General features: G+C 43.7%; 1 protein-coding gene across 2 annotated transcripts; it reads left to right on the top strand.

Annotated features, from left to right (window-relative positions):
• Positions 1-5,394: 5,394 nt before the first annotated feature.
• LOC100826810 (protein PIN-LIKES 3) lies at positions 5,395-9,675 on the top strand. 2 transcript variants are annotated; one of them, XM_010240000.3, is made up of 11 exons: positions 5,395-5,676; positions 6,278-6,415; positions 6,562-6,641; positions 6,754-6,878; positions 7,692-7,813; positions 7,939-8,163; positions 8,248-8,340; positions 8,467-8,567; positions 8,718-8,770; positions 8,907-9,095; positions 9,209-9,675. In XM_010240000.3, exons 2-11 carry the CDS (start codon positions 6,281-6,283, stop codon positions 9,331-9,333), a joined length of 1,248 nt encoding a protein of 415 aa, XP_010238302.1. In that variant the 5' UTR covers positions 5,395-5,676; positions 6,278-6,280; the 3' UTR covers positions 9,334-9,675. The 2 variants fall into 2 exon arrangements, with proteins under 2 accessions (XP_010238302.1, XP_010238303.1); XM_010240001.3 differs by having other exon boundaries at positions 6,265-6,415.
• The last annotated feature ends 13,012 nt before the right edge of the window (positions 9,676-22,687 follow it).

The following is a 22,687-nucleotide window of genomic DNA, read 5'->3' as shown; positions in this document are numbered from 1 at the left end:
CTTAGTTCTAGAATGTTGCACCGGGTTTTTTGCAATACATATAGCACTAGTGTTATCACAATAAAGTGGTACACTTTCTAAAATAACCCCATAATCTTTCATGGTAGCTATTATCCATAAAATCTGTGAGCAACAGCAAGCAGCAGCTACATATTCACTTTCAGCAGTAGACTGTGCAACAGAACTTTGTTTCTTAGAAGACCAAAGTACTAAAGAATCACCCAAAAATAATCATGTATCAGATGTACTCTTTCTATCAATTCTACAACCTCCAAAGTCAGCATCCGTAAATGCACGCAATATAATACTAGAGCAAGTAGAAGCCTAATGCCAAAACATAGGGTGCCATGTAGATACCTGAAAGTCCTTTTGACAACTTGTAGATGTGATGCGCGTGGGGAAGCTTCAAACCTAGCCTTGTTGCGAAAAATAACATAATACCCAACATGCACCAATAAGGGTATGAGCTATAAAAATATTTCCTCCCCCTGAACATATGTTCCTGCATTACGAATAAGAGGACTTTCGCCACAACAGTAGAGGTACAAGCATCTCCGTAAATTATACTTTCAGCCCGAGATGCACGTGTGAGGGAGGAGAACCAATTTTTATGACCGGTCATGTGACGAGAACAACTGGAATCCACTAGCCATATGTTCCCCTTCCTCAAGTGAAGTGCCTACAAACAACAAACACATGCCGAGATCTCCGTACTGGGGTTAGATAAAAAACTTTTAGGTATCCAGTACTGAGATACACGACGAGTAGGCAAAGCACGAGTTTCTTTATACATTGGGACAGATTGTATGTGTCTCGTGCAAGTTGAAACGGAAGGTGAAACATTCACCCTAGGCACATAACGGGGAGTAGTAATTTTATCATGAGCATAATGTGCTTTGAAGGAATTAGATCTAACTTGTTTTCTTTACTTTTTAATTACTCTAGCTAGTCTAAAACAAGAACCTACAGCATGTCCAGGTTTATTACAATAAGTGCAAGTGTACTTACTTCCAGGTTTAGCTTGTGATGTATGACCTACATTTGCACTTGTTGGAGTATCATTAGACATGATGCCAGCTGATCTAAAAATCACATTGGTTGGCTTGTCAGTTGTTTCAAAAATTCCATTGCCTAGTGAATTAACTATAGTGGGTGGATTAGCATTAAAATGAGCATATGCATTAAAATCAAGTCCGGTCTTGTTCTTACTCACTTTAAACTTATCTAAGATCATATTCAGATTTTTGTGCCTACTAGAAAATTTCTGCAAAGATGCTTGTAAATAATTAACTTGGTGAGGCAGCGCAATACAATTATCACAAGCACTATCCATGATTTGTTTTCCACTTTTACAATTAGCGCAAAAAGAAATCTCATGGATGTGTAAAGAATTTTCAACATGACAAACTCTAGCATTTGCATCTTTCAACTTCAATTCAAGAATATGGCAATTATTACAAGAAGTTGAATCTGTCAGATCAGAAGTATCCATGCTAGCATCATTAATATGTTTACGTTTATGCACAATAGGTTTCTCATTGTTTTCTAATGCAACTGTAAGCTTATCAAGAGTATCATCATGAATAGAACGCAAAGAGGTAAGTTCAGAATATATAGAATCACAAGACTTGTAGGAATCATCATCAGGAATCATAAACTTAAGTTTAGTAATTTCAGAATTCAAGGATGCAATTTTCAAGTCATATTTCTTAATTCTTTTAGTAGCATGATCAAGCAAGGAACTCAATTTACTAGCACTTTTAAGTAATTCATCATAAGAAAGTTCTACCTCATTGTTGCTGTCATTGTCGTAGTCGTCGCAGGAGGTAACACTCTTGTTGCTACCCGTAAGACACATCCCATTAATGTCGCGCTTGCCTTTGGATGCATCATCTTCATCAGACTCGATATCCACATCACTCAAGCATGGTTTACCATATTCATTGATTACAGAAAAAATACTGTGAGCCACCGCTCGAGCAAAGTCGCCCCTCTTTTTATTCTTGATGTTGAAGGGGCGCTTCTTCTTCTTGTCCTCCCCATTTTCTTCTTTCGCCATCTTGGATAAGAATTTGGGACAATTTTGGCGAAAATGATTTGGATCACCACATTCAAAGCACCTTGGAGCATTGTGTTAGGTTCGTTGCATAGGAAACAAAAAATTTCCTACGAGAAGTGCGGAAGAAAACCCAAGAATATATATACTAGATGTATGTAACGAGAGGGATCATGAACACCATACCCTCGTAGACCGCTAAGCGTTACGATCACGAGATCGTTGTTGGTGTAGTGGAACTTTCAATGAGATCAATCTCAGTGCCGAACGGACAGCACCTCCTTGGTATCCACACGTTCAACTTCACGTTGTCTCCTCCTTCCTCGATCCAGCAAGCGAGAGGGAGAGGTAGACGAGATCCCGGCAGCACGACGGCGTGGTGACTATGGTGAATATTCTCACGGGCAGGGCTACGCCGTGCGCGTGAGAAGAGGAGGAGAGGAGGGCTCAGGGGAGAGAGATCCAACTGAAAGCTTGGGGTGTCTCTCTCCCTTGCCCCCCCTTCTATTTATATAGGGGTAGAGGAGGCGTGGCCGGCCAGGACTATCCCGTGGCCAGGACTCTCCGGCGGCCAGGACTCTCATGCGGCCAGGACTCTCCCGCGGCCAGGACTCTCCTCCTGGCCGCATGGGCCCTGTGGGCTAGCCCCTCGGCCCATTAAGGCCAGGGTGCTCCCTCACAGGCCCATTTAGCCTGGGATAGGTGGGCCTCAAGGTGGAACCCTCCGGATCCCTCCGGAACCTTCTAGAAGCTTCCTGGTCAAAACCGGGAAATATTCCAAACTTTCCAGAACCCTGAAAACAACTTTCCATATATAAATCTTTATCTCCGGAACATTCCGGAGCTCCTCGTTGCGTCTAGGATCCCATCCAAGACTCCGAATCATAATTCGATATCATCATCATTTATCTCATCTAACCCAAGCAACATGAAACGTTAAGTGTGTGACCCTACGGGTTCGAGAACATGTGGACATGATCAAATATCAATAACCAATAGCGGGACCTGGATGTCCATAATAGTTCCCACATATTCCACGAAGATCTCATCGGTTGAACCACTATGTCGAGGATTCAATTAATCCAGTATCCAATTCTCTTTGTCTCGCGATATATTACTTGCCCGAGATTTGATCGTCGGTATCGCCATACCTAGTTTAATCTCGTTACCGGCAAGTTCTCTTTACTCGTTCCGTAATATAATACCCCCACAACTAAACACATTAGTCGCATGCTTGCAAGCTCATTAGGATGTTATATTACCGAGAGGGCCCAGAGATATCTCTCCGTCACAAGGAGTGACAAATCCCAGTCTTGATCCATACAACCCAACAAGCACCTTCTGAGATACCTGAAAAACACCTTTATGATCACCCAGTTACGAGATGACGGTTGATGCCCACAAAGTATTCTTCCGGTACTAGGGAGTGGCATGATCTCATGGTCTAAAGAAATAATACTTGACATAATAAAACATAAGCAACTTAAACTTAAGTGACACGATCAAAAGCTATGATTAGGTTTGGGTCTGTCCATCACATCATTCTCCTAATGATATGATCTCGTTATTAAATGACAACACATGTCTATGGTTAGGAAACCTTAACCATCTTTAATCAACGAGCTAATCTAGTAGAGGCGTATTAGGGACACGGTATTTGTTTATTTATCCACACATGTATTTGAGTTTCCAATCAATACAATTATAGCATGGGCCATAAACATTTATCAAGAACAATGAAATATGATAATAACAAATTTATTATTGCCTCTAGGGCATATTTCCAACACATTGTTCCCACCTTTTCTTCGTTGAACGAACATTTTGCAGGGCACGTGTAAAACGAGAGGTGAGAAGTGCCAATTCTTTCTCTGGGTATTGCTCTAGCTGTTCATCAGTTAGTTGAGACAAAGAAGACAGAGCATAGCAAAATGTAGAAGTACCATCATTAAATCTGCCAGGGTTAGTAACAAGTGCAATTGATTTGGAACCGGTTCTCCTAGCAAGAATATCTAATTCATGAGTTTTCAATTTTGAGTACAGAATATCAAGTGTAAGTGTGCTCATGACAGTAGATTCTCTAATAGATGTAACTTTCATCTCCCATATGGACATATCTAATGCACTCAAAAGTTACCTAGAAGCCTCAGCATCAGTATAAGTAACACTAATGCACGTAAGTTGCTGAGAATCTTATTAAAGCGTGCAAAGAATTCATCCAAAGATTCACCTGTATTCATCTCAAATCTCATGCACTCCTTTTTGTACATGTCCTGACGCACCTCCTTAACAGAGTTTGATCCTTCATGATAACTACAAAGTGTGTTTCATACCTCACGAACTCCTCTGTCTCGGTCGGTATTTTGCCCGTGGGGCCCGCATACGACCTCGGATTGAGATGACACCAAAAGCAAAGTTGTTCGTCTCGACGACGTGCACAACTTTCATGTGGACCACTTTTCCATCCAACGCCATCTTGATGACACTACTGTTTAATCTTTAAACAGCTCTCATCCAGCCACGGCTGGACCTACATATCTTCACGTCGATGCCACTCCATGCCATCAACTCTTCTTGTGATGTCTTCAAAACTCGACCATCACGTATCGAATATCTCGAATACCGTACATATATCCGGTATGAACAACGTACGACAAACCGGTGCCCTCCCGGATCATCGTAGCTTTCACTTCCATTGTTCATTCGCACGAACGTCCCGCATGACCTTGATCCTCGACCTCAGCTTCTCCCAAGCTTCGTCCCTCGATCCCGTCATCGACCACGTTCCTCTAGCTCCGGCAACACTTGAAAGCGAACACACAAATAACCAGTACGAGCACAAGTCCACGACTTGACTCTGGGTAAATTTCACACAACTCACGCCATGTTTTCACATAAGAAACTAATGAATCAGCACACCACTAGCAAAGCACTAAGTCCAAACAAGATACATGTCATCACATAAATATCCATATTATCCAAAGTATCCACATCAATGTTTCATCTAAAACACTCGCCAATGTTACACATCACCTATGATTTCACAACTTTTAGTTGTAACATGGAGCTTTAATTCAGAAGATGTTTGTTTAGGTCGTACTCCGCGCGAACTTCTGTACTCCCATTGTTGAATCGCTAAAATTTGATCGCTGTTATAAGAAAATATACACAAACCGGCAGCTGTAACCGTAAACAAGAACGTGGAAACAGATTCCTCCACATAGGAACAGGGAGCTACGAGACGAGCAGAATTCCCCGCGGGCGCACGCGCCCCGCCCGACCCCCCACTGTCAAACAGTCAAAGTGCCAACCGTTGTACTGCTGAAGTGCCGACGTAAAAGCTGCAACGGAGATTCAGTCCACGCCGCGAGATCAGAATTCAGGAAAAGAGAAGCCAAAGGCAAGGCGCCTACGGAACCAAGCTGCCAGCCTGCCAGACTCCGCCCGCCCCCGCAACCAAGTAGAGAGATCGCTCGGTCCCAACTCCCAATTGGCCAATCCCCAGAATCCGGCACTTCTTGTCGTCTCTTCTTCTTCCTCCCGTTCGAGGCGGCGGCGGCGCCGGTGCGTACGCGGGTGCGCCGGCCCTAGCTGCGGGGACTGTACGTCCCTGATTGTTGGTAATGATTCAAATTGGCATCTTTGAAGCAGCGGCACTATCTTGTCTGTTTTTGTTTTGGCTTTCCTCTCTTCAGGATGCCGTTCGTGTAGATAGTGAAGAACAAGGTTACCATGTCTGACTCGAGCCTTCCACTCTCCACTCTCCACTCTTCACTCCTGATCTAATATTTTTGCTGCGGAAGTTCTTGTTTTATGGCTCCTTTCTCTTTGTGTTTCTTCTTCTCCTTCCTTTTACCTGCAAATTCTAACCGAGTTGCATATATAGAGACAGCCATGATTAATTAGTTGTTTGACATAACTAAGAACCTGGCTTCATCTATTTAGCTCTAGCGATATGTTGTCTTATATACCGGCATGTTGTTTTATATACCGGCCGGCTATCATGACAGATCAAGGAAACCTTTGTACTCCGTATTTTGTAGTTATATTTTGGAGTACTCTATATTTTGCTTCACGGCTGATGTTAACTCTTTTGCTACATAGCCATGCTTTTTTTTTCTATCACCTCATCATGCTGGTCACGTGCCATCGATCGCATCTTGGCTTTGTATGAAGAAAACTCCAGCAAAGTGTTGATAATATGACAGTTCTTGATCCTAGGATATGGGTCTCCTGGAGCTGTTCATCACGGCATGTGTGCCTGTTCTTAATATGCTCTTGGTTACCGGTGTAGGATCATTCCTGGCAAGTGACTTTGCTGGTATACTTGGAAAAGAAGCAAGGAAACATCTAAACTTTGTAAGTATTAGTGTTGCACACAAGTAAAAAGAAAAGAACTAAGTTCACCTAACAAATTTTGTTTGCAAGTATTAGTCTCTCTAGTGTTCGTGTCATAATTTCGTCATTTTAATCCTTGATGTTCTGAACAATTTTTGTTTCTGCAGGTGGTGTTTTATGTATTCAATCCATGTCTTGTTGCAACCTATTTGGCAAAAACAATCACATTGGAAAGCTTGGCTAAATTGTGAGTCTCATTCTTCTTCATTGCGTTAAAAGGCTCTTTTAGATAATGTTTATACTGTCCTATTACATATGGGGGAAGTAAAGAAATTGACCATTTATGTTCCATGATAAAGGTGGTTCATGCCCGTGAATATCCTCTTCGCTTTTACCTTCGGATTAATCTTCGGTTGGATCGTGGTAAAAGTCACTGGAGCCCCGCTCAAGTTAAGAGGCCTTATTTTGGGTTGCTGTTCTGCTGGTAACTAGAGTACTTCTCTACCTTTTTCGTCTAAATTGTCAGGGAACACTAAATATACTTCCAATTGCCAGCAAACATAGTACACAGCTTTCACATATTATTTATTTTGAGGTACTGATCAAGTCCCAATGGCTTAGGGTGGCACCAAGCTGGGAGTTGTCCCTTGCACTCCTTTCTGTACAAGTGAAAAGTACTGTGATCAGTTAACTATGAATATAATGACAGTAGCTAGGTTATTTACTTAGTAAAGATATATATTTTGTTCGGGAAGAGATCCATTTAGTTAGAAAATAAAGATCTGGTCAGTAATAGAAGCACCCAAAGTCCAAGGCAGTTATTGCCTGACAATAACGGAAAGGCCTTTCTCATAAAGTTTCAGCCGGTACAGATAAGGTGTACCCATAACCACAACGGCCCACCTTGTACCATTCCACAGAAACAAACTAAGGTGAGAGTATCCCTCGAAAAAAAAAAGTAAGGTATGAGACCATGATATTATATACCGATCCTAATTTTAAACAATTTAAGCAATTAAATTGGTGTCAAGAAATTTCAATCACTTGCTAGACTCTCAAAGTTGATCTTCATTCTCTAACTGTGATTGTGACACGCCTCAGATAACTGATCAAACTTGAGTGCCTCCACTATATTTTTTCGAGATAGTTTTTTAAGATCGAAAGGCTCCTCGCGCTATTCCACTTTCATTTCTTCTATTTTGTTTAAGATAATGGAAGAGGAACCTCCCTTTGTTTTGTTCTTTCCACGCGGAAAGTTCGTCAAAAATCTCCAGTTGACTTGGTTGGACGGATGCAGGCAATCTTGGAAATATTTTCCTGATCATCATTCCAGCTCTTTGCAAAGAGAAGGGAAGCCCATTCGGAAATCCTGATGCTTGTCAGACTTATGGACTCGCCTACTCATCGCTCTCGTTAGCTGTAAGGCTATTACTCTTTTCTGTTTTTCATTCGTTGTCCGCATCAGGTAAGCCTGATTGTGTCTGTTTGTTAAGGGAAAAGTATGGAGCACCATGTCACCGTCGATTATGATTGATTTTCTGTAGCTTGGCGCTGTCGTTCTGTGGACGGGCGCATATAATATTATTCGTGCAAATTCACAAGTCACTGAAGGAGATGGTAATTCTCCAACACCTCAAACAAAAGTCTTCGTTTCAGGAAGCACCGAAGGTGCAGTTTCAGAAGAGAATCACTCAATCTCGAGTAATCGCTTAAACGAGTCCACGCTCCCATTGATATCCAGTCCAACCGTATCTTCGAAAAAAACTAAGGTTTCTTGATTTCTGGAAATCTTAGTAGCAATGTTACTTTTGAAAACTCACAGCACTCATTTGTTTTGAAATACTTTTGCACAGATCCCATTGTCCGAGAGAGCGAAAAAAATTGTGTCATCAGTTTCTGGGGCAGTTGACTTGAAGAAACTATTTGCCCCTTCAACCATTTCAGTGGTATGGTGATTTTAGAAATACCAATTCAGTTTGCTTAAAAAACAGAAAACCTACTGTTAGTGCATTACCCCATTAGTGGTTGCAATGAACTAGCAGTAAATAAGTCTACGCTGGTTTTGTCTGCAGATTGTCGGGTTTATAATTGGAGGAACACCTCTGATTAGGAATGCTATGATTGGAGAAAACGCGCCTCTTCGCGTCTTTCGTGAGTCTGCTGAACTTATCGGGTAATGCATCCAACTTTATTTTTGCAACCTTTGTAAACATACTTCAAGCTGTTGTAACTTGTGCCCATTATTGATGTTGCTGACCATGCTGGAGTTCTTTTGTTTCCAATCCATACATCTGATCATTTCCTTGGATCTTTCCCTGCGCAGCGGAGGAGCCATTCCATCCGTCACACTGATCATGGGAGGAAACCTCATCACCGGTAAACAAAAACCCTACTCTTATGATCACTTTAACACAAGAGCAGTGGCATTGAATGTACTACTGAGAATAACATGCCAACCTGAAACTTGATGATGTTATGACGAAAGATAACAGGAGACAATTTATTTCTCCAGGGCTGCGAGGAGGCGCGAGCGTCCAGCCGTCGGTGATCGCCGGCATCGTGGCCGTGAGGTACATTCTGCTGCCATCGGTGGGCACCGTGCTGATCAAGACAGCTGTTCGCTTCGGCATCATCCAGCCGGACCCTCTGTACCAGTTCATCCTCTTGTTGCAGTACGCCGTCCCACCCGCCATGAACATCGGTCAGTCAGTCAGTCAGACATCTGCAGATCGAGATGGCCCTCATGCCTGTTGGTGAATGTTTCTTCATCCTCTTTTTTTGCTGACTGAAAGTTTATTGGCTGCTGTGCTGCAGGGACGATCACGCAGCTGTTTGGCGTGGGGGAGAGCGAGTGCTCGGTGATCTTCGTGTGGGTGTACGCCCTCGCCTCCGTCGCCGTGACGGTGTGGTCCGCGTTTTTCATGTGGACACTTTCCTGAGCTCCAAAACCGCAAGAAAACGAAGCAAAGCAAAGCCATTCTGTTTCTCGTGTCTCGGGACGGTGAGCCGGCGGAGCATCCGTCGCCGACGAGACTTCACTGAACGATCGAGGAGGATACTGGTGAGACCGAGTGAGAGATCGCAATCATCGCATGGCCCGGGGAGAAGCAATCACGTGCAGTTCCTCCACTACCATTGTATCTGTATTCTGTCCTAGTATCATATACCGAGTTGTATCTTGAAGATTTACTTGCTTTTGGTGCCCCTCGTCTATCTATGTACTAGGCAAACAGAAGCCATTCCATGCAGTTTGCAACACGAACCAATCAACATAGCACGAATTTGCTGGACTGTTGGCACAGTTTCAAAGAAGCTGGGTACGTTTTGCAATCAAAAGCACACCTGAACATATTCGTGTTAGCAGCTTCCACCAGTGCAGCAGCGAGATGGATGGGGGAACTCCAGGATGTGGTTCTTTCCAGTCCTTTTCCGCTGGTGTTGGGATCGAGGGGACTTTAACCTGGTTCGCCATGCTCCTGACAAGAATAATGACGACATCAACTGGTCTAGGATCAATGCTTTCAATGATTGCCTGGCCAATTTGGCCCGCAGAGAGCTCCCTCGGACTGGCGCGAGATTTACTTGGACGAACAAACAGCTTAATCCGGTCCGCTCGGTCCTGGCCCGGGTGTTTATTTCGCCTGAGTGGGAGGTGTGGTTTCCCCTGTGTTCCCTGGTAGCGGAGACTCGTATCGGTTCTGACCACACTTCGTTGCTCCTCGACTCCGGGGAGTCTTCCAGGCCCAAATCCAATAGATTCTTCCTTGAAACCTTCTGGGTGCAGCTTCCTAACTTCTGCGCGACGGTCACTGAGAAGTGGTTCCGGCTCCTGTACTCGCGGGAGTTCCGTGATTCGATTGATAAATGGCAAGCCCTTAGTCGTGGGGGTCGTCAGTATTTCAGGGGCTGGGCGGCCAACCAACATCTCAATTTCAACGACCGAAAGGAATCTATTCTTGCTCAGATCAAACCCCTTGACCTGACTGCGGACCAGGCGGGGCTCGATGACGATGGTTGGGCTCTCCGTCATGCCCTGGAGGAACAGCTGATGGAGGTGTTCCGTCTGGAAGAATCCTACCGGCGACAGCGTGGTCGTGTTAAGAGCAACTCCAGGAGCTTCCCTATATCTCATCCCCTAATCTCATATATGAGAATCCCCTATACCATTTGCCCCCCCAAAATCACAACACTCCTCGGTAGATTCTCCAAATCTCATCCCCTATAATTGATTTGTCTATATTATATTCATATCTTTCAACCGATTTGCTAAACTTCAATATTTCAAATGAGTCAATTTGAAATCGTATATTTGAAACGCATATAATTAAATTAAAATGTTTTATTTTATTCATAATTAATTATTTAAGTACACTATAATATTATACTTTAATTAACAGAGTCTTTATAAATTACGAAATCTTCTATACCGGGTATATTTCCAACGGGTATATTTCTAACAGATATATTTTCAACGGCTATATTTTGAACGGGTCTTTTTCAAACGGCTATATTTTTCCTATATATACAAAGCTGTGAAGTCATTATCCATGCACTCTCCACCCATCTCTGAATCTCCTCTCACACAACTCACACAATGAGTCGCAGCTTACTTTGGCAATACGTGAGCTCATCGTCGTCGGATGAAGACGACGGCAACGAGGACAACCAGTACGACGACGAGGACAACCGGTACGACGACGAACTAATGGTTGCTATGGCCGCCTTAGTTCTTCATCAGAACATGCGGTTGAATCATCGACGCCATGGCTGTTCCGTGCCAGGGCGTCAGGTCATACACCGCAATAGGGCAGCCGGGCATGCTAGATTATTTGAAGACTACTTTGCACACATCCTATCTATAGGCCACCATTCTTTCGGAGAAGGTATGCAATGCGTACATTTTTATTTGTTAGCATTTTTGTTGTTTATCTTGTCTGCATCTCATTATATATCTTTGTTCACACAGGTTCCGGATGGCTCGGCCGCTGTTTTTCCGCATTGTACAAGATGTGCGGGAACATGATGGCTATTTTCTGCAAAGGAGAAATGCCGCTGGAGTTCTTGGGTTAACATCTCTGCAAAAGGTAACCGCGGTATTCCGAATGTTGACTTATGGTGTAGCGGCAGATGCTACAGATGAGTATGTTCGGATTGGAGAAAGTACTGCTTTAGATAGTTTGAGAAGATTTGTTAAAGCTATTGTTGAAATCTTTGGAGAAGAGTATCTTAGATCTCCACAATCTGCACATTATCACTAAAATAACTCTACTTGAACAAAAGATAAGAAGGTACTGTCAAAGTGAAATGATATACAAATGCATTACCTTATCTTGTTCCGTCTTCCCGCTTGCATTCCTATTTGTTATCTGCTCAAAACAACCACAAAATCTGCCAACTTGTTCCTTCACAACAGCCCAACGGTGTGTGAGAGAACTAATGTTGCGGTCACTTCCTTCAGGCTTGTGCAATTCATACTGCTCATGAATTCTCTTCCAATAAGTAGCATTCTTTTGTTCATTCCCTACTATTGGATCCAAACTAGCATACAACCATGCCGAGACCAACACTTGGTCTTTCTCAATGGTGAAATTTTTTGTTCTCTTGTTGTTTGGTCTCACCGGAGGAGTAACAATTTCAGTTGGCATTGGTTGCTCTCCAATTGGGCTGTAATTGTGAGTGTCATCCCAAACTTCATCAACGCCGACTCTCTCACTCAATAAACTGGTATACATACCGATTGCATCATCTTGAGAATCCATCACAGCACTCTGTAATTTCACAAATGGTAGACAAATATCATTTCTATTTGTACAGAACTTTGCTTCAATTTGCAATGTCATATGCAAGAGTGATCAAAATTGCGCTGCATTCTCTCATCTTTGCCATCCCGAGCGCTCCTTCTCACGTAGGACAGGACCACCGGCGCTCCCTTCTTCTCCTCCTCCCTCCCCGGCGCCCCTCCCTTCCCTCGCCCGCGCCCCTCCCCTCTTCTCCTCCTCCCTCCCCGACGCCCCTCCCTTCCCTCGCCCGCGCCCCTCCCCTCTTCTCCTCCTCCCTCTGGACAGCACCGCCGCCGCTCCCCTCTTCTCCTCCTCCCTCTGGACAGCAGCGCCGCTATCCCAATCCCTTGCCCGCGCCCCTCCCCTCTTCTCCTCCTCCCTCTGGACATCAGCGCCGCCAGCCCAATCCCATGCCCGTGCCCCTCTTCCCTCCCCTCTGCTCCCTTCCCTCCACCTCTGCCCAGATCCTCAGCCCGTGCCCCTCTTCCCTCCCCTCTGCTCCCTTCCAACGCCCGCGAGCCTACCCTGCGCCCGTGCCCCTCTCGACAGCAAAGAAGAAGAAGATGCAGAAGAAGAATACCTGGGCGGAGGCGCGGAGCAGAGGAACGCGCGGGAGGGAGATCTCCACCTCGGTGGTTGCCGGATGGGGGATCCCGAGCGCGCTCACCGATATGAGGGATCCCGATCGGGATTTGGGATATGGGGCATGGGATTGGGCTTCTGCTGGAGAGTGGTTTTGGGCCCAAAAGCCCCAAATTTAGTTATTGGGGGTCACATAGGGCATCTGCTGGAGTTGCTCTAATTGGGTGGCCAAAGGGGATGCTAATACTGCCTTCTTCCATGCCATTGCGAATGGCAGAAAATGTAAATGTGCGATCGTCTGTCTGCTGACTGACGACGGTCCTATCTCCAACAATATTGACCTCCAAAGTTACATTTATGAGTTTTACTTTAACCTGTTGGAGAGATCGGAACCTAAAACTGCCTCGCTTCATAGAGACACCTGGCCGGCGTCTAGGCGTGCGTCCCCAGAGGAGAACTGGTTGCTAGGTCGGTCCTTCTCTATGGAGGAGGTTGAGGGGGTGTTAGCTGACATGAAAACTGATACGGCACCAGGGCCGGATGGCTTCCCGGTTGGCTTTTAAAAAAAATTCTGGCCTCTTGTTAAGAATTTGTTCCTTGATATTGTGAATGATTTTTCGTTAGGGAGGGTTGACATTTTCTCGCTTAAATTTTGCCATTCTCTCCCTGATTCCGAAGGTGCCAGGCGCGTAGTACATCAAGCAGTTTCGGCCAATTGCCCTTATTAATGTTATCTTTAAATTTGTGGCCAAAGCTTTTGCTTCCAGATTGTCCCCTGTTGCCCGCAGACTCATCCATCCTAATCAGACGGCGTTCATCCGCGGTCGCAATATTTTGGACGGGGCCCTTTCCCTGCATGAGATTTTCCATGAGCTCAGAGTTTCGAAAGCACAAGGGGTGCTCATCAAGTTGGATTTTGAGAAAGCCCACGATAGAGCGAATAGGAAGTTTCTTCGTGAGGTGTTGATTCGAAAAGGTTTCGAGTCGGGATAGATCCACAAAATTCTTCAGCTGGTCTCGGAGGACCAGACTGCAATTTCTATTAATGGGGTTGTGGGCCCGTTCTTTCGCAATGCTAGAGGCGTCCGACAGGGTGATCCCATCTCCCCTCTGCTTTTCAACTTTGTTGCTGATGCGCTGGCGGCTATGTTGGATGCGGCTAACCGGTCGGGTCACATCGAAGTGGTGGTTCCTCATTTAATCCCTGGGGGTGTTACTCACCTACAGTATGCCGACGACACTATGATTCTCTTTAAGCCCACCCCGATCCATCTGGCCAATCTGAAGTTCCTTCTCCTGTGCTTTGAAGCGATGTGTGGCCTCAAGATCAACTTCGATAAGTGTGAGGTTCTAGGTAGCTTCCCCTTTTGCTATTTGGGGCTGCCTATTAGTGATACCTCGATCTCTATCGTGGACTGGAAATCGCTCACTTCCAAGGTGGCTAACAGGGTGGAACTTTGGAAAGGGAAATTCCTTTCCTCGGGAGGTAAGTTGGTGCTCACTAACGCTTGCCTCTCTAGTCTCCCCATCTATGCTATGGGCCTTTTCCTACTGCCTGACAGCGTCCATGCGAAGTTGGACTCGCCGAGAGCGCGTTTCTTTTGGGACGGGGCAGATGGAAAGAAGAAATACCACATGGTCAAGTGGGAGGAGGTTTGTAAACCTAAAGATCGGGGGGGGGGGGGGGGGGTCTCGGGGTTTCCAATTCTCGCATGCTGAACCTTGCGCTAATGGCCAAATGGGTCTGGAAAATCTTCCGGGACGATGACCCCGGGCTTTGGCTTCGCATTATCAAGGCTAAGTATCTACAGCATAACAACATTTGGTCTGCCTCGCACTCGGGATCCCAATTTTGGAAGGCGATCCAGAAAACCAAACATCTCCTGACCCTGGGGGCTAATTTTGAGGTTGGTGACGGGTCGTGGGTCAGATTCTGGACTGATAAATGGCTATGTTCTACGCCTCTCTGTGAACAATATCCGAGACTTTTCAGCATCGCTTCTAACCCAGAAGCTTCGGTGGCCTCGTTATGGGCTGAGCGCACCGCTTGGTTTTGCCGGTCTTTGGGCCCGTTGGATTTGGCCAAATGGCAGAGTCTGCAGGTGGCCGTTAGTCATGTGTCTCTCTCTGCGCAGCGGGACCACATCAAGTGTACGTTGGAGAAATCTGGGGAGTTCTCCACGTCGTCCCTCTATGATCGGCTCATGGCCGGCCCCTCCATTTGTTTCCTCAAGGAGATTTGAAAGATGCGCGTCCCCCTCAAGATTAAAGTCTTTTTGTGGCAACTTTGCCGAGGGCGGCTTCCCTCTAACTCTAACATTCACCGCCGTCATGGTCCGTCGAACGGCACATGCAAGATTTGTGGTGAGATTGAAACGGTTTCTCACATCTTCTTCGAGTGTTTCCTCGCAAAACTCATGTGGGCATGTGTGCGGGAAATTCTTCATTGTGATTGGGACCCGATGAACTTTGTTGATTTCCTTTCTTGAGTTCAGGGGCTGTCGGGGATTTCTAGGAAAACAATTTGGGTGTCGTTTGCTGCTCAATGCTGGGCTATTTGGTGTATTAGGAACAAGTATACTATCGAACACAAATTCGCCTCGCATATTACTTATTGCATATTCAAAACAGCTATATTTTTGCAGCTCTGGTCCCCGTTGGCCCGCCCACAGCTTCCCAGGCGCTTCTCTCGGCGGCGGCGGCGGAGTTTAGACGCATCTTCGCTATCCTGAAGCCCTCCAACGTCACTTAATGACTATTTGTTTTTGGTTGTGACCATTTTGCTGTGTCTTTTTTGTACTCGCCTTGTAAGCTGGTAACCCTACCATAACTTTCAGACTTTGTCGGTCATTGTGACTTTATATATAAAGCCAGTCACCGGATGCCTTTCGTCTAAAAAAAAGCAGAGACGGATTGGACCACCAGCAGGTCGCCAGACTAGAGGAGGAGGGGGTCACCACTTACCAAGGTACTGTACTGTTTTTTTAAGAGAGAAAGCTACTGTACTGTTAGATGCCCCGAGAACTGCAGCTTTTTTTTTTTTGTTGAGAATTAAGCCTGTCGCTAATTAAGCCTGTCGCTAAAGACACATGGCCTGGGCGAATCTGCAAGCCCAGCCCGAGAATTATTGGGCCAGAAATGGGTTCGATGTATTAGGCGGCGGATGAGGTACAATAACAATCTTGTTGCCCACTCTCTTTTTTTAATCAAATTTTGAACTTGAACTTATGGATAACTGACTGTACAATACTATTCAGGACAGGGAGCAAGGACTGTACCAGTGTACCACTTCCTCTGCGTGCATTTATTGAGATTTGAGAACGACCCTACGCAGCGGACGGCTCGAGTAACTCCGAGCACGAGAGCTTTCCCTTTATTACTACCCCCCATGAAGCTTAGCTGGCCACCGGTAATATCCTTGTGAATTTACTCGCGGCCACAGCAGTCTCAGAGCTCAGTGACAATACTGACAAACGCAGGGAACAAAAGCCAGAGCAGAGAGCACGGGAGCAGGAACCAAGCCGGGTAAAACAGCACTGTGCAAAACACACCAATGACGGGAAAAAAAATAGAAACATGACAGAGATATCAGATATACGTGCAAAACACAAAGCGCAAGAATTCTGTGATTTTGGTGCTTTATTCACGGGATAGAAAAAAACCTTGAAAGCAAAGTCAATCGGTTGGCAAATATAAAAATGGGACACTGTTTTTGTTCCACTAATCCATCTCGTTCCTTCTTTCTTATTTGAAAAAAAAATTGAGGTTACTAAGACCAAGAGAAGCTTCTTTATACTTTTTTCTTCGTTCTTTTAAAATTAGATGGAGTTAGGAAAAAATACTACCTCCGATTCATATTAATTGACACAACTTTGTTTAGATACGCATTGTGAAACACATGTATCTAGACAAAACTACAACAAATAGTATATTCATAATAGTAGTGCTGAATGAAATAAGTTTTAGGAGGACATTTTGTGGAAACCGCACTGGGGCTGAATAGTGGTTATGTGTTCAAATAGGAATGAATTGTTAGGTTACATCTTACAAGGCTCCAAAAGCTATCATGACCAACTGTTGAGAAAGATGAATGGTGTTTCATTTTGAAGGGAGGTCACATGGGCTGGGAAGCTCTTCCTCTTCTTCTTTTCCCCCTTTCTTTCTCCTTTTCTTTTCCGTTGGTCATCGTGCTGTTGTTTTTTTCCTCTTGAGATTTGACGGCAGGTCCATATATACTTAATTTAAAGCATATTAGATGAGGTTATTTTTCCTAACGTTTTGTTAATCTCTGAAACTGACATGCTACTTGGCCCCACAAGAAGTCCCTACATCATGATTGTGATCAATACAAACAATAATTTGCTACCGCTTGAATTATATAGTAAACATTTTCCCTGCCTAGAAGGACCAATCTATTGAGTGCGCGAGCCAAGTATATCACTGCGTAATGATACTATTTGCCATATTTTGTCAACAAGCAAAGAGTTTCCAAGGAAAGGTCTGCCTAACAGGAGAAAATGGTCTAGTACCTAATTGGCATGTGATGTGCATACCCCCTAGACACACCTTTTCCTCTCTTTTTTTCCTTTTGCTTTGATAATAATAAACAGGTAGTAGTACATAAACAGAAGAAATAGTCAATGTAAGTGGTCGGTTTTTCCTCCACCTTTTTAAGTTTTCTCACCAATAATTGGTCTGCAAGGTAGAAATACCACTGTGGAGGATTTGTAGCCACAAACTAAAGGCACACATCTGTTTCACTGTCCTCTCTCAGTTAGTAGGATGTTAAAATAACAAAAAGATTCCATCTACTGATTAAAGAAGATATTTTTCTTGGGAAACTCTGGCTTTCTTTTGTTCTTATCTCTCTTTCTCTGTCTCACGCATGCATCGAGGAGGAGGAAATGAAAATTGCTTTGATAAAGATTTCTTTCTCTCTCAAAGATAAGCTTGCCCGCACTAAACAAGAATAGTCAGAGCGTGAAGACACACGAAAATAGACGGAGCGTCTTGCATCTCAAGATAAAGAGTAAAGATGCCGTACGTGTCTGCAAGAAAATTGGAGCCAGCTTCCACTAATCTTTTTAAAACATGAAGAAGAAAAGGAGGAAAACTGGAGACAAGCACTTGTTCCAATTCGGCTTACATTTTGTTTGTTCTCACTTTGCTTCGGTTTTTAGTATTAAGGGAAAAAGCTGCCCACAAGTGCACGCCAACATCACTGTGTGCGCTTGTTGCACGCTTTCGGCAAGCGAGACGTTTCAGACTGCAGTAATTTTATGGACCTCTGTTTTCAAACAAAATATTACTCCGTCCAACAAAAGATGTCTCAACTTTGACTAAATTTGAATGTATCTATACACCAAGTCATATCTAGATACATCTAAATTTTGATAAACTTGAGACATTTTTTGTTGGACGGAGGGAGTATAATCTATGCGCCTCTCTCTGTCTCTCCCTCCAAGGTCGTCTGAACCAGATATCCAACGGCTATCATGCCATTTGATCTTTTTTCTCAGTTGCTCTGGCTGTACGTGCAAGTATATTCCCATTTCGTTTGACGGAAAAAGTCGAGGATATTCTTTCCGGCTCCCTCCCAGAGACAGGATGCCTGCAGTGCCACCGGACGCAGTTGAAGATGCAGTCAATGATTTCAACCTCGCCTTTCCTTTAATTTGCTCGGCGTTAAATCAGTCCATCAATCTCTCGGCAAGACGCAGTTAATTCCGGTGCTGTGTGCTGTCACTGCTCTCTTCTCTGTCCGGAGCTCAGACAGCCGTCATTAACTCCCCAACGGATCTCTCGGACAGAACATCTTCGCTTGCAATTTATTTATTTACGTCATTTGCGTTCCTCAATTTATGATCTTCGATTAAAAACAATTCCGCTAGACGCCCGTGAGCAAATCCATGACACGTCATCTTGTGATATGAATACGTGGCAATGGCCCAAACCGGCGTGACTGTGTCCTAATTTTACGTCACACTGGGATCATACTAGTAATTTAGAGGGGGAAAAGGTAGGAGTATTATAATTTCGGTGGTTTACTCCCACTCGTTCCATTTCACAAAGTTTGGCGTATTTTGTTTTCTTAAGACAAATTTTTGACTGATGAAAACTCATTGATATGTGTTTTTTCATAAATGAAATTTATATCAATGGATTCGTCTTTAAAACTTCTTGCCAATGAACGTGATTTCGTGTCATATAACTTACATATTAATAGAGTAATTTTTAATCAAAAATCTGTCTTAACGAAACAAAATACACCAATTTTGTGAAAAGGTGAGAGTATTCTATGGATCTTAGACTTTCTATTTCCAATTTCTAGGAATCTTGGAATTAACGGTGCTGAGCTTAGACGGCAAAAAGAGAAGCAGGAAAGACAATAACAACTCATTTCTACCACGTCCGGACGGCAAAACAAGCAGCATGGTAAACTACAAACCAAACTAGCATTACAAAAACTACTACTACTCCATACTACTTACTCTCCCTCTAAATTACCAAATTCAAGTTTGTAAGTAAAGTCAGAGAGGGCGGTAAGGCCAATGCAAACGGCACGTGCTGGACGAGTTAGATAAAGTGGTGGCGGTATAAATAAAGCGCCAAACTTTATTCGATTTGCAGGCTAATTCTTGGCATGCACTCAATCTCTGCCTGCTTAGGCCCCATCTTTATTTGATAGAGCTCCACATATCTATTTATTCTTGCAAGTGACTGCAATTATTTCAAAGCACTATGAACTGAAATGATAAAAGAAGGTTGTACCTGTAAATTTTACTTAGCCGTGAAGGATCAAACGTTTGCATGGGACAGGAAAAGCTGTACCAGTATAAATTTTCGGAGCAAAATGGGCCCTCTTGTTCATTTGGTGATGCTTGGGTTTGGATTTTTAGGGGAATAATGAAAGGGGTGTTCTTGAGACGGCCTGTCCTATATCGATTTTATTTCTGCTCCTAAATTAGGATTTGTTGACTTAGGTATTGGTTGGTTTTGGTGAGAATTTTCACTGTTTTCATGGCACCAAACAAACGAAGAGTGCCCAGAAACCGCAGTTGGTTGACCACAAAACCTCTATATCTATTATGTACGTTTAGAAAGACAATGACGAGTGTTCGAGGGAAACGAGCACGTTAATCCATATCATCTGAATTATCGTGATCATTGGATGCTTGAGATTTAACAAGGAAGATATACTTGATAAGCTAGCAATAAAACATCAAAGCAATTTAAGGCCCGCATATGCCAAATATGTATTATTATTATTTTTTGTGAGAGAATTTCATATTTGCCATCCAAATTTTATCCAGATCCCAATCTCACTAAAAAAATTCATGTTTCAAATCTGTCACTCAGATTTTGCATGGGGTACAAATATGCCATTACCGTTAGTTGACCGTCAAGTAAGAGATGAAAAGACAATTTGCCCCGAGATAATATGTTGATTTTCCCCTGTGACAAAGTACTCATTTTAGAAAACTTATAATTCCATATTCAAACTTTAGGTGAGTTCCTCTCGTCCATTCTCTGATCCCTTCGTTCGCGAGTACAAGTAAATCAAAGCATGAAGGCAACATCATATAATTTTTTCAATCAAATCATATGTACTAAGAAACAAGAGTACCTCTAGTCTTGCTCAGCAAGGCTAGAGTGGCTACCCTATGGTTCATTTTATTTACCACATACGGTGGCCTGGGCGCTGCATGAAGCCCAGCGAGGATCAACAGTATAGTAGATTTTGTGACATTGACACGCATGTAGTTAACGTGCCGCGCTAATGCACATGTCTGTACCTGATAATTTAATTGGCGCTTATGAGTTATAGTCATTGGTCTGGGTGGAATAACAGATATAGGTGTACATAGCGGTGCGTTTAATGGTAGAAGAGATGTCCTCATCAATGTTGAAGCACTATATACCTCATCGGCACAAAGTATGTTGCCATGCACTCGATAAAAGATTCAAGGATAGTGGGAGAGAGAGGGGGGTAAAGTCGGATGAAGGAGGTATAGATAAATTGCTCGAAGAACAAGTGCGCCCAAGATATTGAAAACATTGTTACGTGGGTCACCAACATGGGAGAGTTCTTGTTTTGTGATTTTTCAGGATTGCTCGAGGGAAGCTAACTTTCATTACGCCTTCTTTTGCAGATTTGTAACCTTGAATCGTTCACTTGGGAGAACACAAATTGTTGTCTGCATCTCCTACACTTGGGGGTCCAACAACGTCTGCGTACTACAACATTCAACACAAAAGCCATTTTTTGGCGCTCATCCCGATTATAAGGGGTAGGAATCAATAGGATCTCCAGCTATGCTACATTCAGTCGGAAGTGGATCCATCGTGACAAATGCATCTGAAGAATATCCGTTACTACAATCGAAAGTAAGAATTTTGAAGAAGCGCGTACAGATTTATACTAAGTTGTAACAAAAGTCTAAGCTAGCATTGTCGCAATAGCATAAAGTACGCATTGCACCCACTGAAAGATTTTGGGTAGAGGGAAGAGGGTGGGTCAAGTCAACAATGAGGCGTAGACGAATTGCCCGTCATTCACTAGATAGTTAGCAATGGAGTGTATAAAGTCGCCCCATATGTCCTCCATATCATAAGTGAAATGCATGGGCTAAACAAAAAAAAAACATGTCTAGCAACACACCAACAATAATCTATGAGAAAGTGGTGTGAACACAAAGCATGATGATAAGGACCGAGGAGGCTAAAGTTCTTGAAGATCAAAATAGGGAATGTGTGTGTGAGCGCGCGCGCGCGGGGGGGGGGGGGGGGGGTTTGTTTGTGTAGACAACCTCCATTGTTGGATCTAGAGGCCCAATCGAGCTAACCCCGTGAAGGTAGGAAATATAGCTGCTCTATAGCAATGTGGGAGTAGAAAACCAAGGCTCAAAGGCCTCAAAGAAAGAGGCAAATGGAAAACTTCCTCATGTGTATGGACAAAAAACCCAAAAAAACTTATCCATGGTGTGGCCATAATAGGCCCAAAGCGTGGATCTGGTTAGTGGATTTATACTCTTATGACTCCTAAATTTATCACTTAAATCCTGTGGGCTTTTGGTCTTAATTAACTAGGCCTAGGGCTGCTATTCAGGGACCCTTGGGCCTAGACTTTCCCTTAGACATATCTTTATCGCTCAATTGGAACTTCTCCATATTCATTTTGGGCCTCACAAGCCACGATGTGTAATACCGCAACAAGCCTTGAATCGGACCATCGTTAAATGGAAAAAAATTAATGTTCGCTCAAAGTTGTGCTATTTTATGAAATCGTAAACCACCGGTTATCTCGTCCACCTTTCGCGGAAAAGATATTGGTATTATACGATAACTTTAGAAGGAAATTGATGCGCGGTGGAAACTAGGATATGTAACGGCAGAGTAGAGCCAGCTGTATCTAGGTGGCTAATAAATCGGATTCCCCTTTTAGGCATTTAGAGTAGGATGTTCGTTCGATTATTATTCAACGGTTTTGATCATCAGATAATTCTCTCCTTCGCCATCCCGTGTTCTTTCCAAACATAGTCGGCCTATAAATACAATACCATTGTCATCCCCTAGTCCATCGTGCCATTCTATCTACTACCATCTCAAGAAACTATCCCTCTAAAGCGTGACCCTTGGTATGTTGTTCCCATCCTCCCCTCGCCCCCCCCCCCCCCCCTCCGATGTACACAGTTGCTTGATTACCAATGCTATCTTCGTTGTCTAGTCGGTTAGGATCTAAGGTCTGAAGCAGCTAGTCAAGCCTGAGTGAGCTTTATGCTTAGTCTCTGTTTCCTTCTTGAATTGTTTTTGTTGTTGAGTTCTACATCCCGACACAATTTTCTTCTTCTTGTGATAGCTGCCAAGTTTTTAAGATCAATTTCTATCATATAAATCGTTGGGTGTAGTAGTTTGTATTTTTTATTAAACA

Source organism: Brachypodium distachyon, chromosome 4 (assembly GCF_000005505.3).
Source record: "Brachypodium distachyon strain Bd21 chromosome 4, Brachypodium_distachyon_v3.0, whole genome shotgun sequence".
Taxonomy (NCBI): Eukaryota; Viridiplantae; Streptophyta; class Magnoliopsida; order Poales; family Poaceae; genus Brachypodium; species Brachypodium distachyon.
This window is presented reverse-complemented; position numbering and strand designations above follow the sequence as displayed.

Bases quoted from the DNA above. Each gene is read 5' to 3' on its own strand.
- LOC100826810 (XM_010240000.3), top strand. From the start codon at position 6,281: ATGGGTCTCCTGGAGCTGTTCATCACGGCATGTGTGCCTGTTCTTAAT. The intron at 6,416-6,561 runs GTAAGTATTAGT...TTGTTTCTGCAG, and splicing joins CAAGGAAACATCTAAACTTT to GTGGTGTTTTATGTATTCAA. The intron at 8,568-8,717 runs GTAATGCATCCA...TTCCCTGCGCAG, and splicing joins GAGTCTGCTGAACTTATCGG to CGGAGGAGCCATTCCATCCG.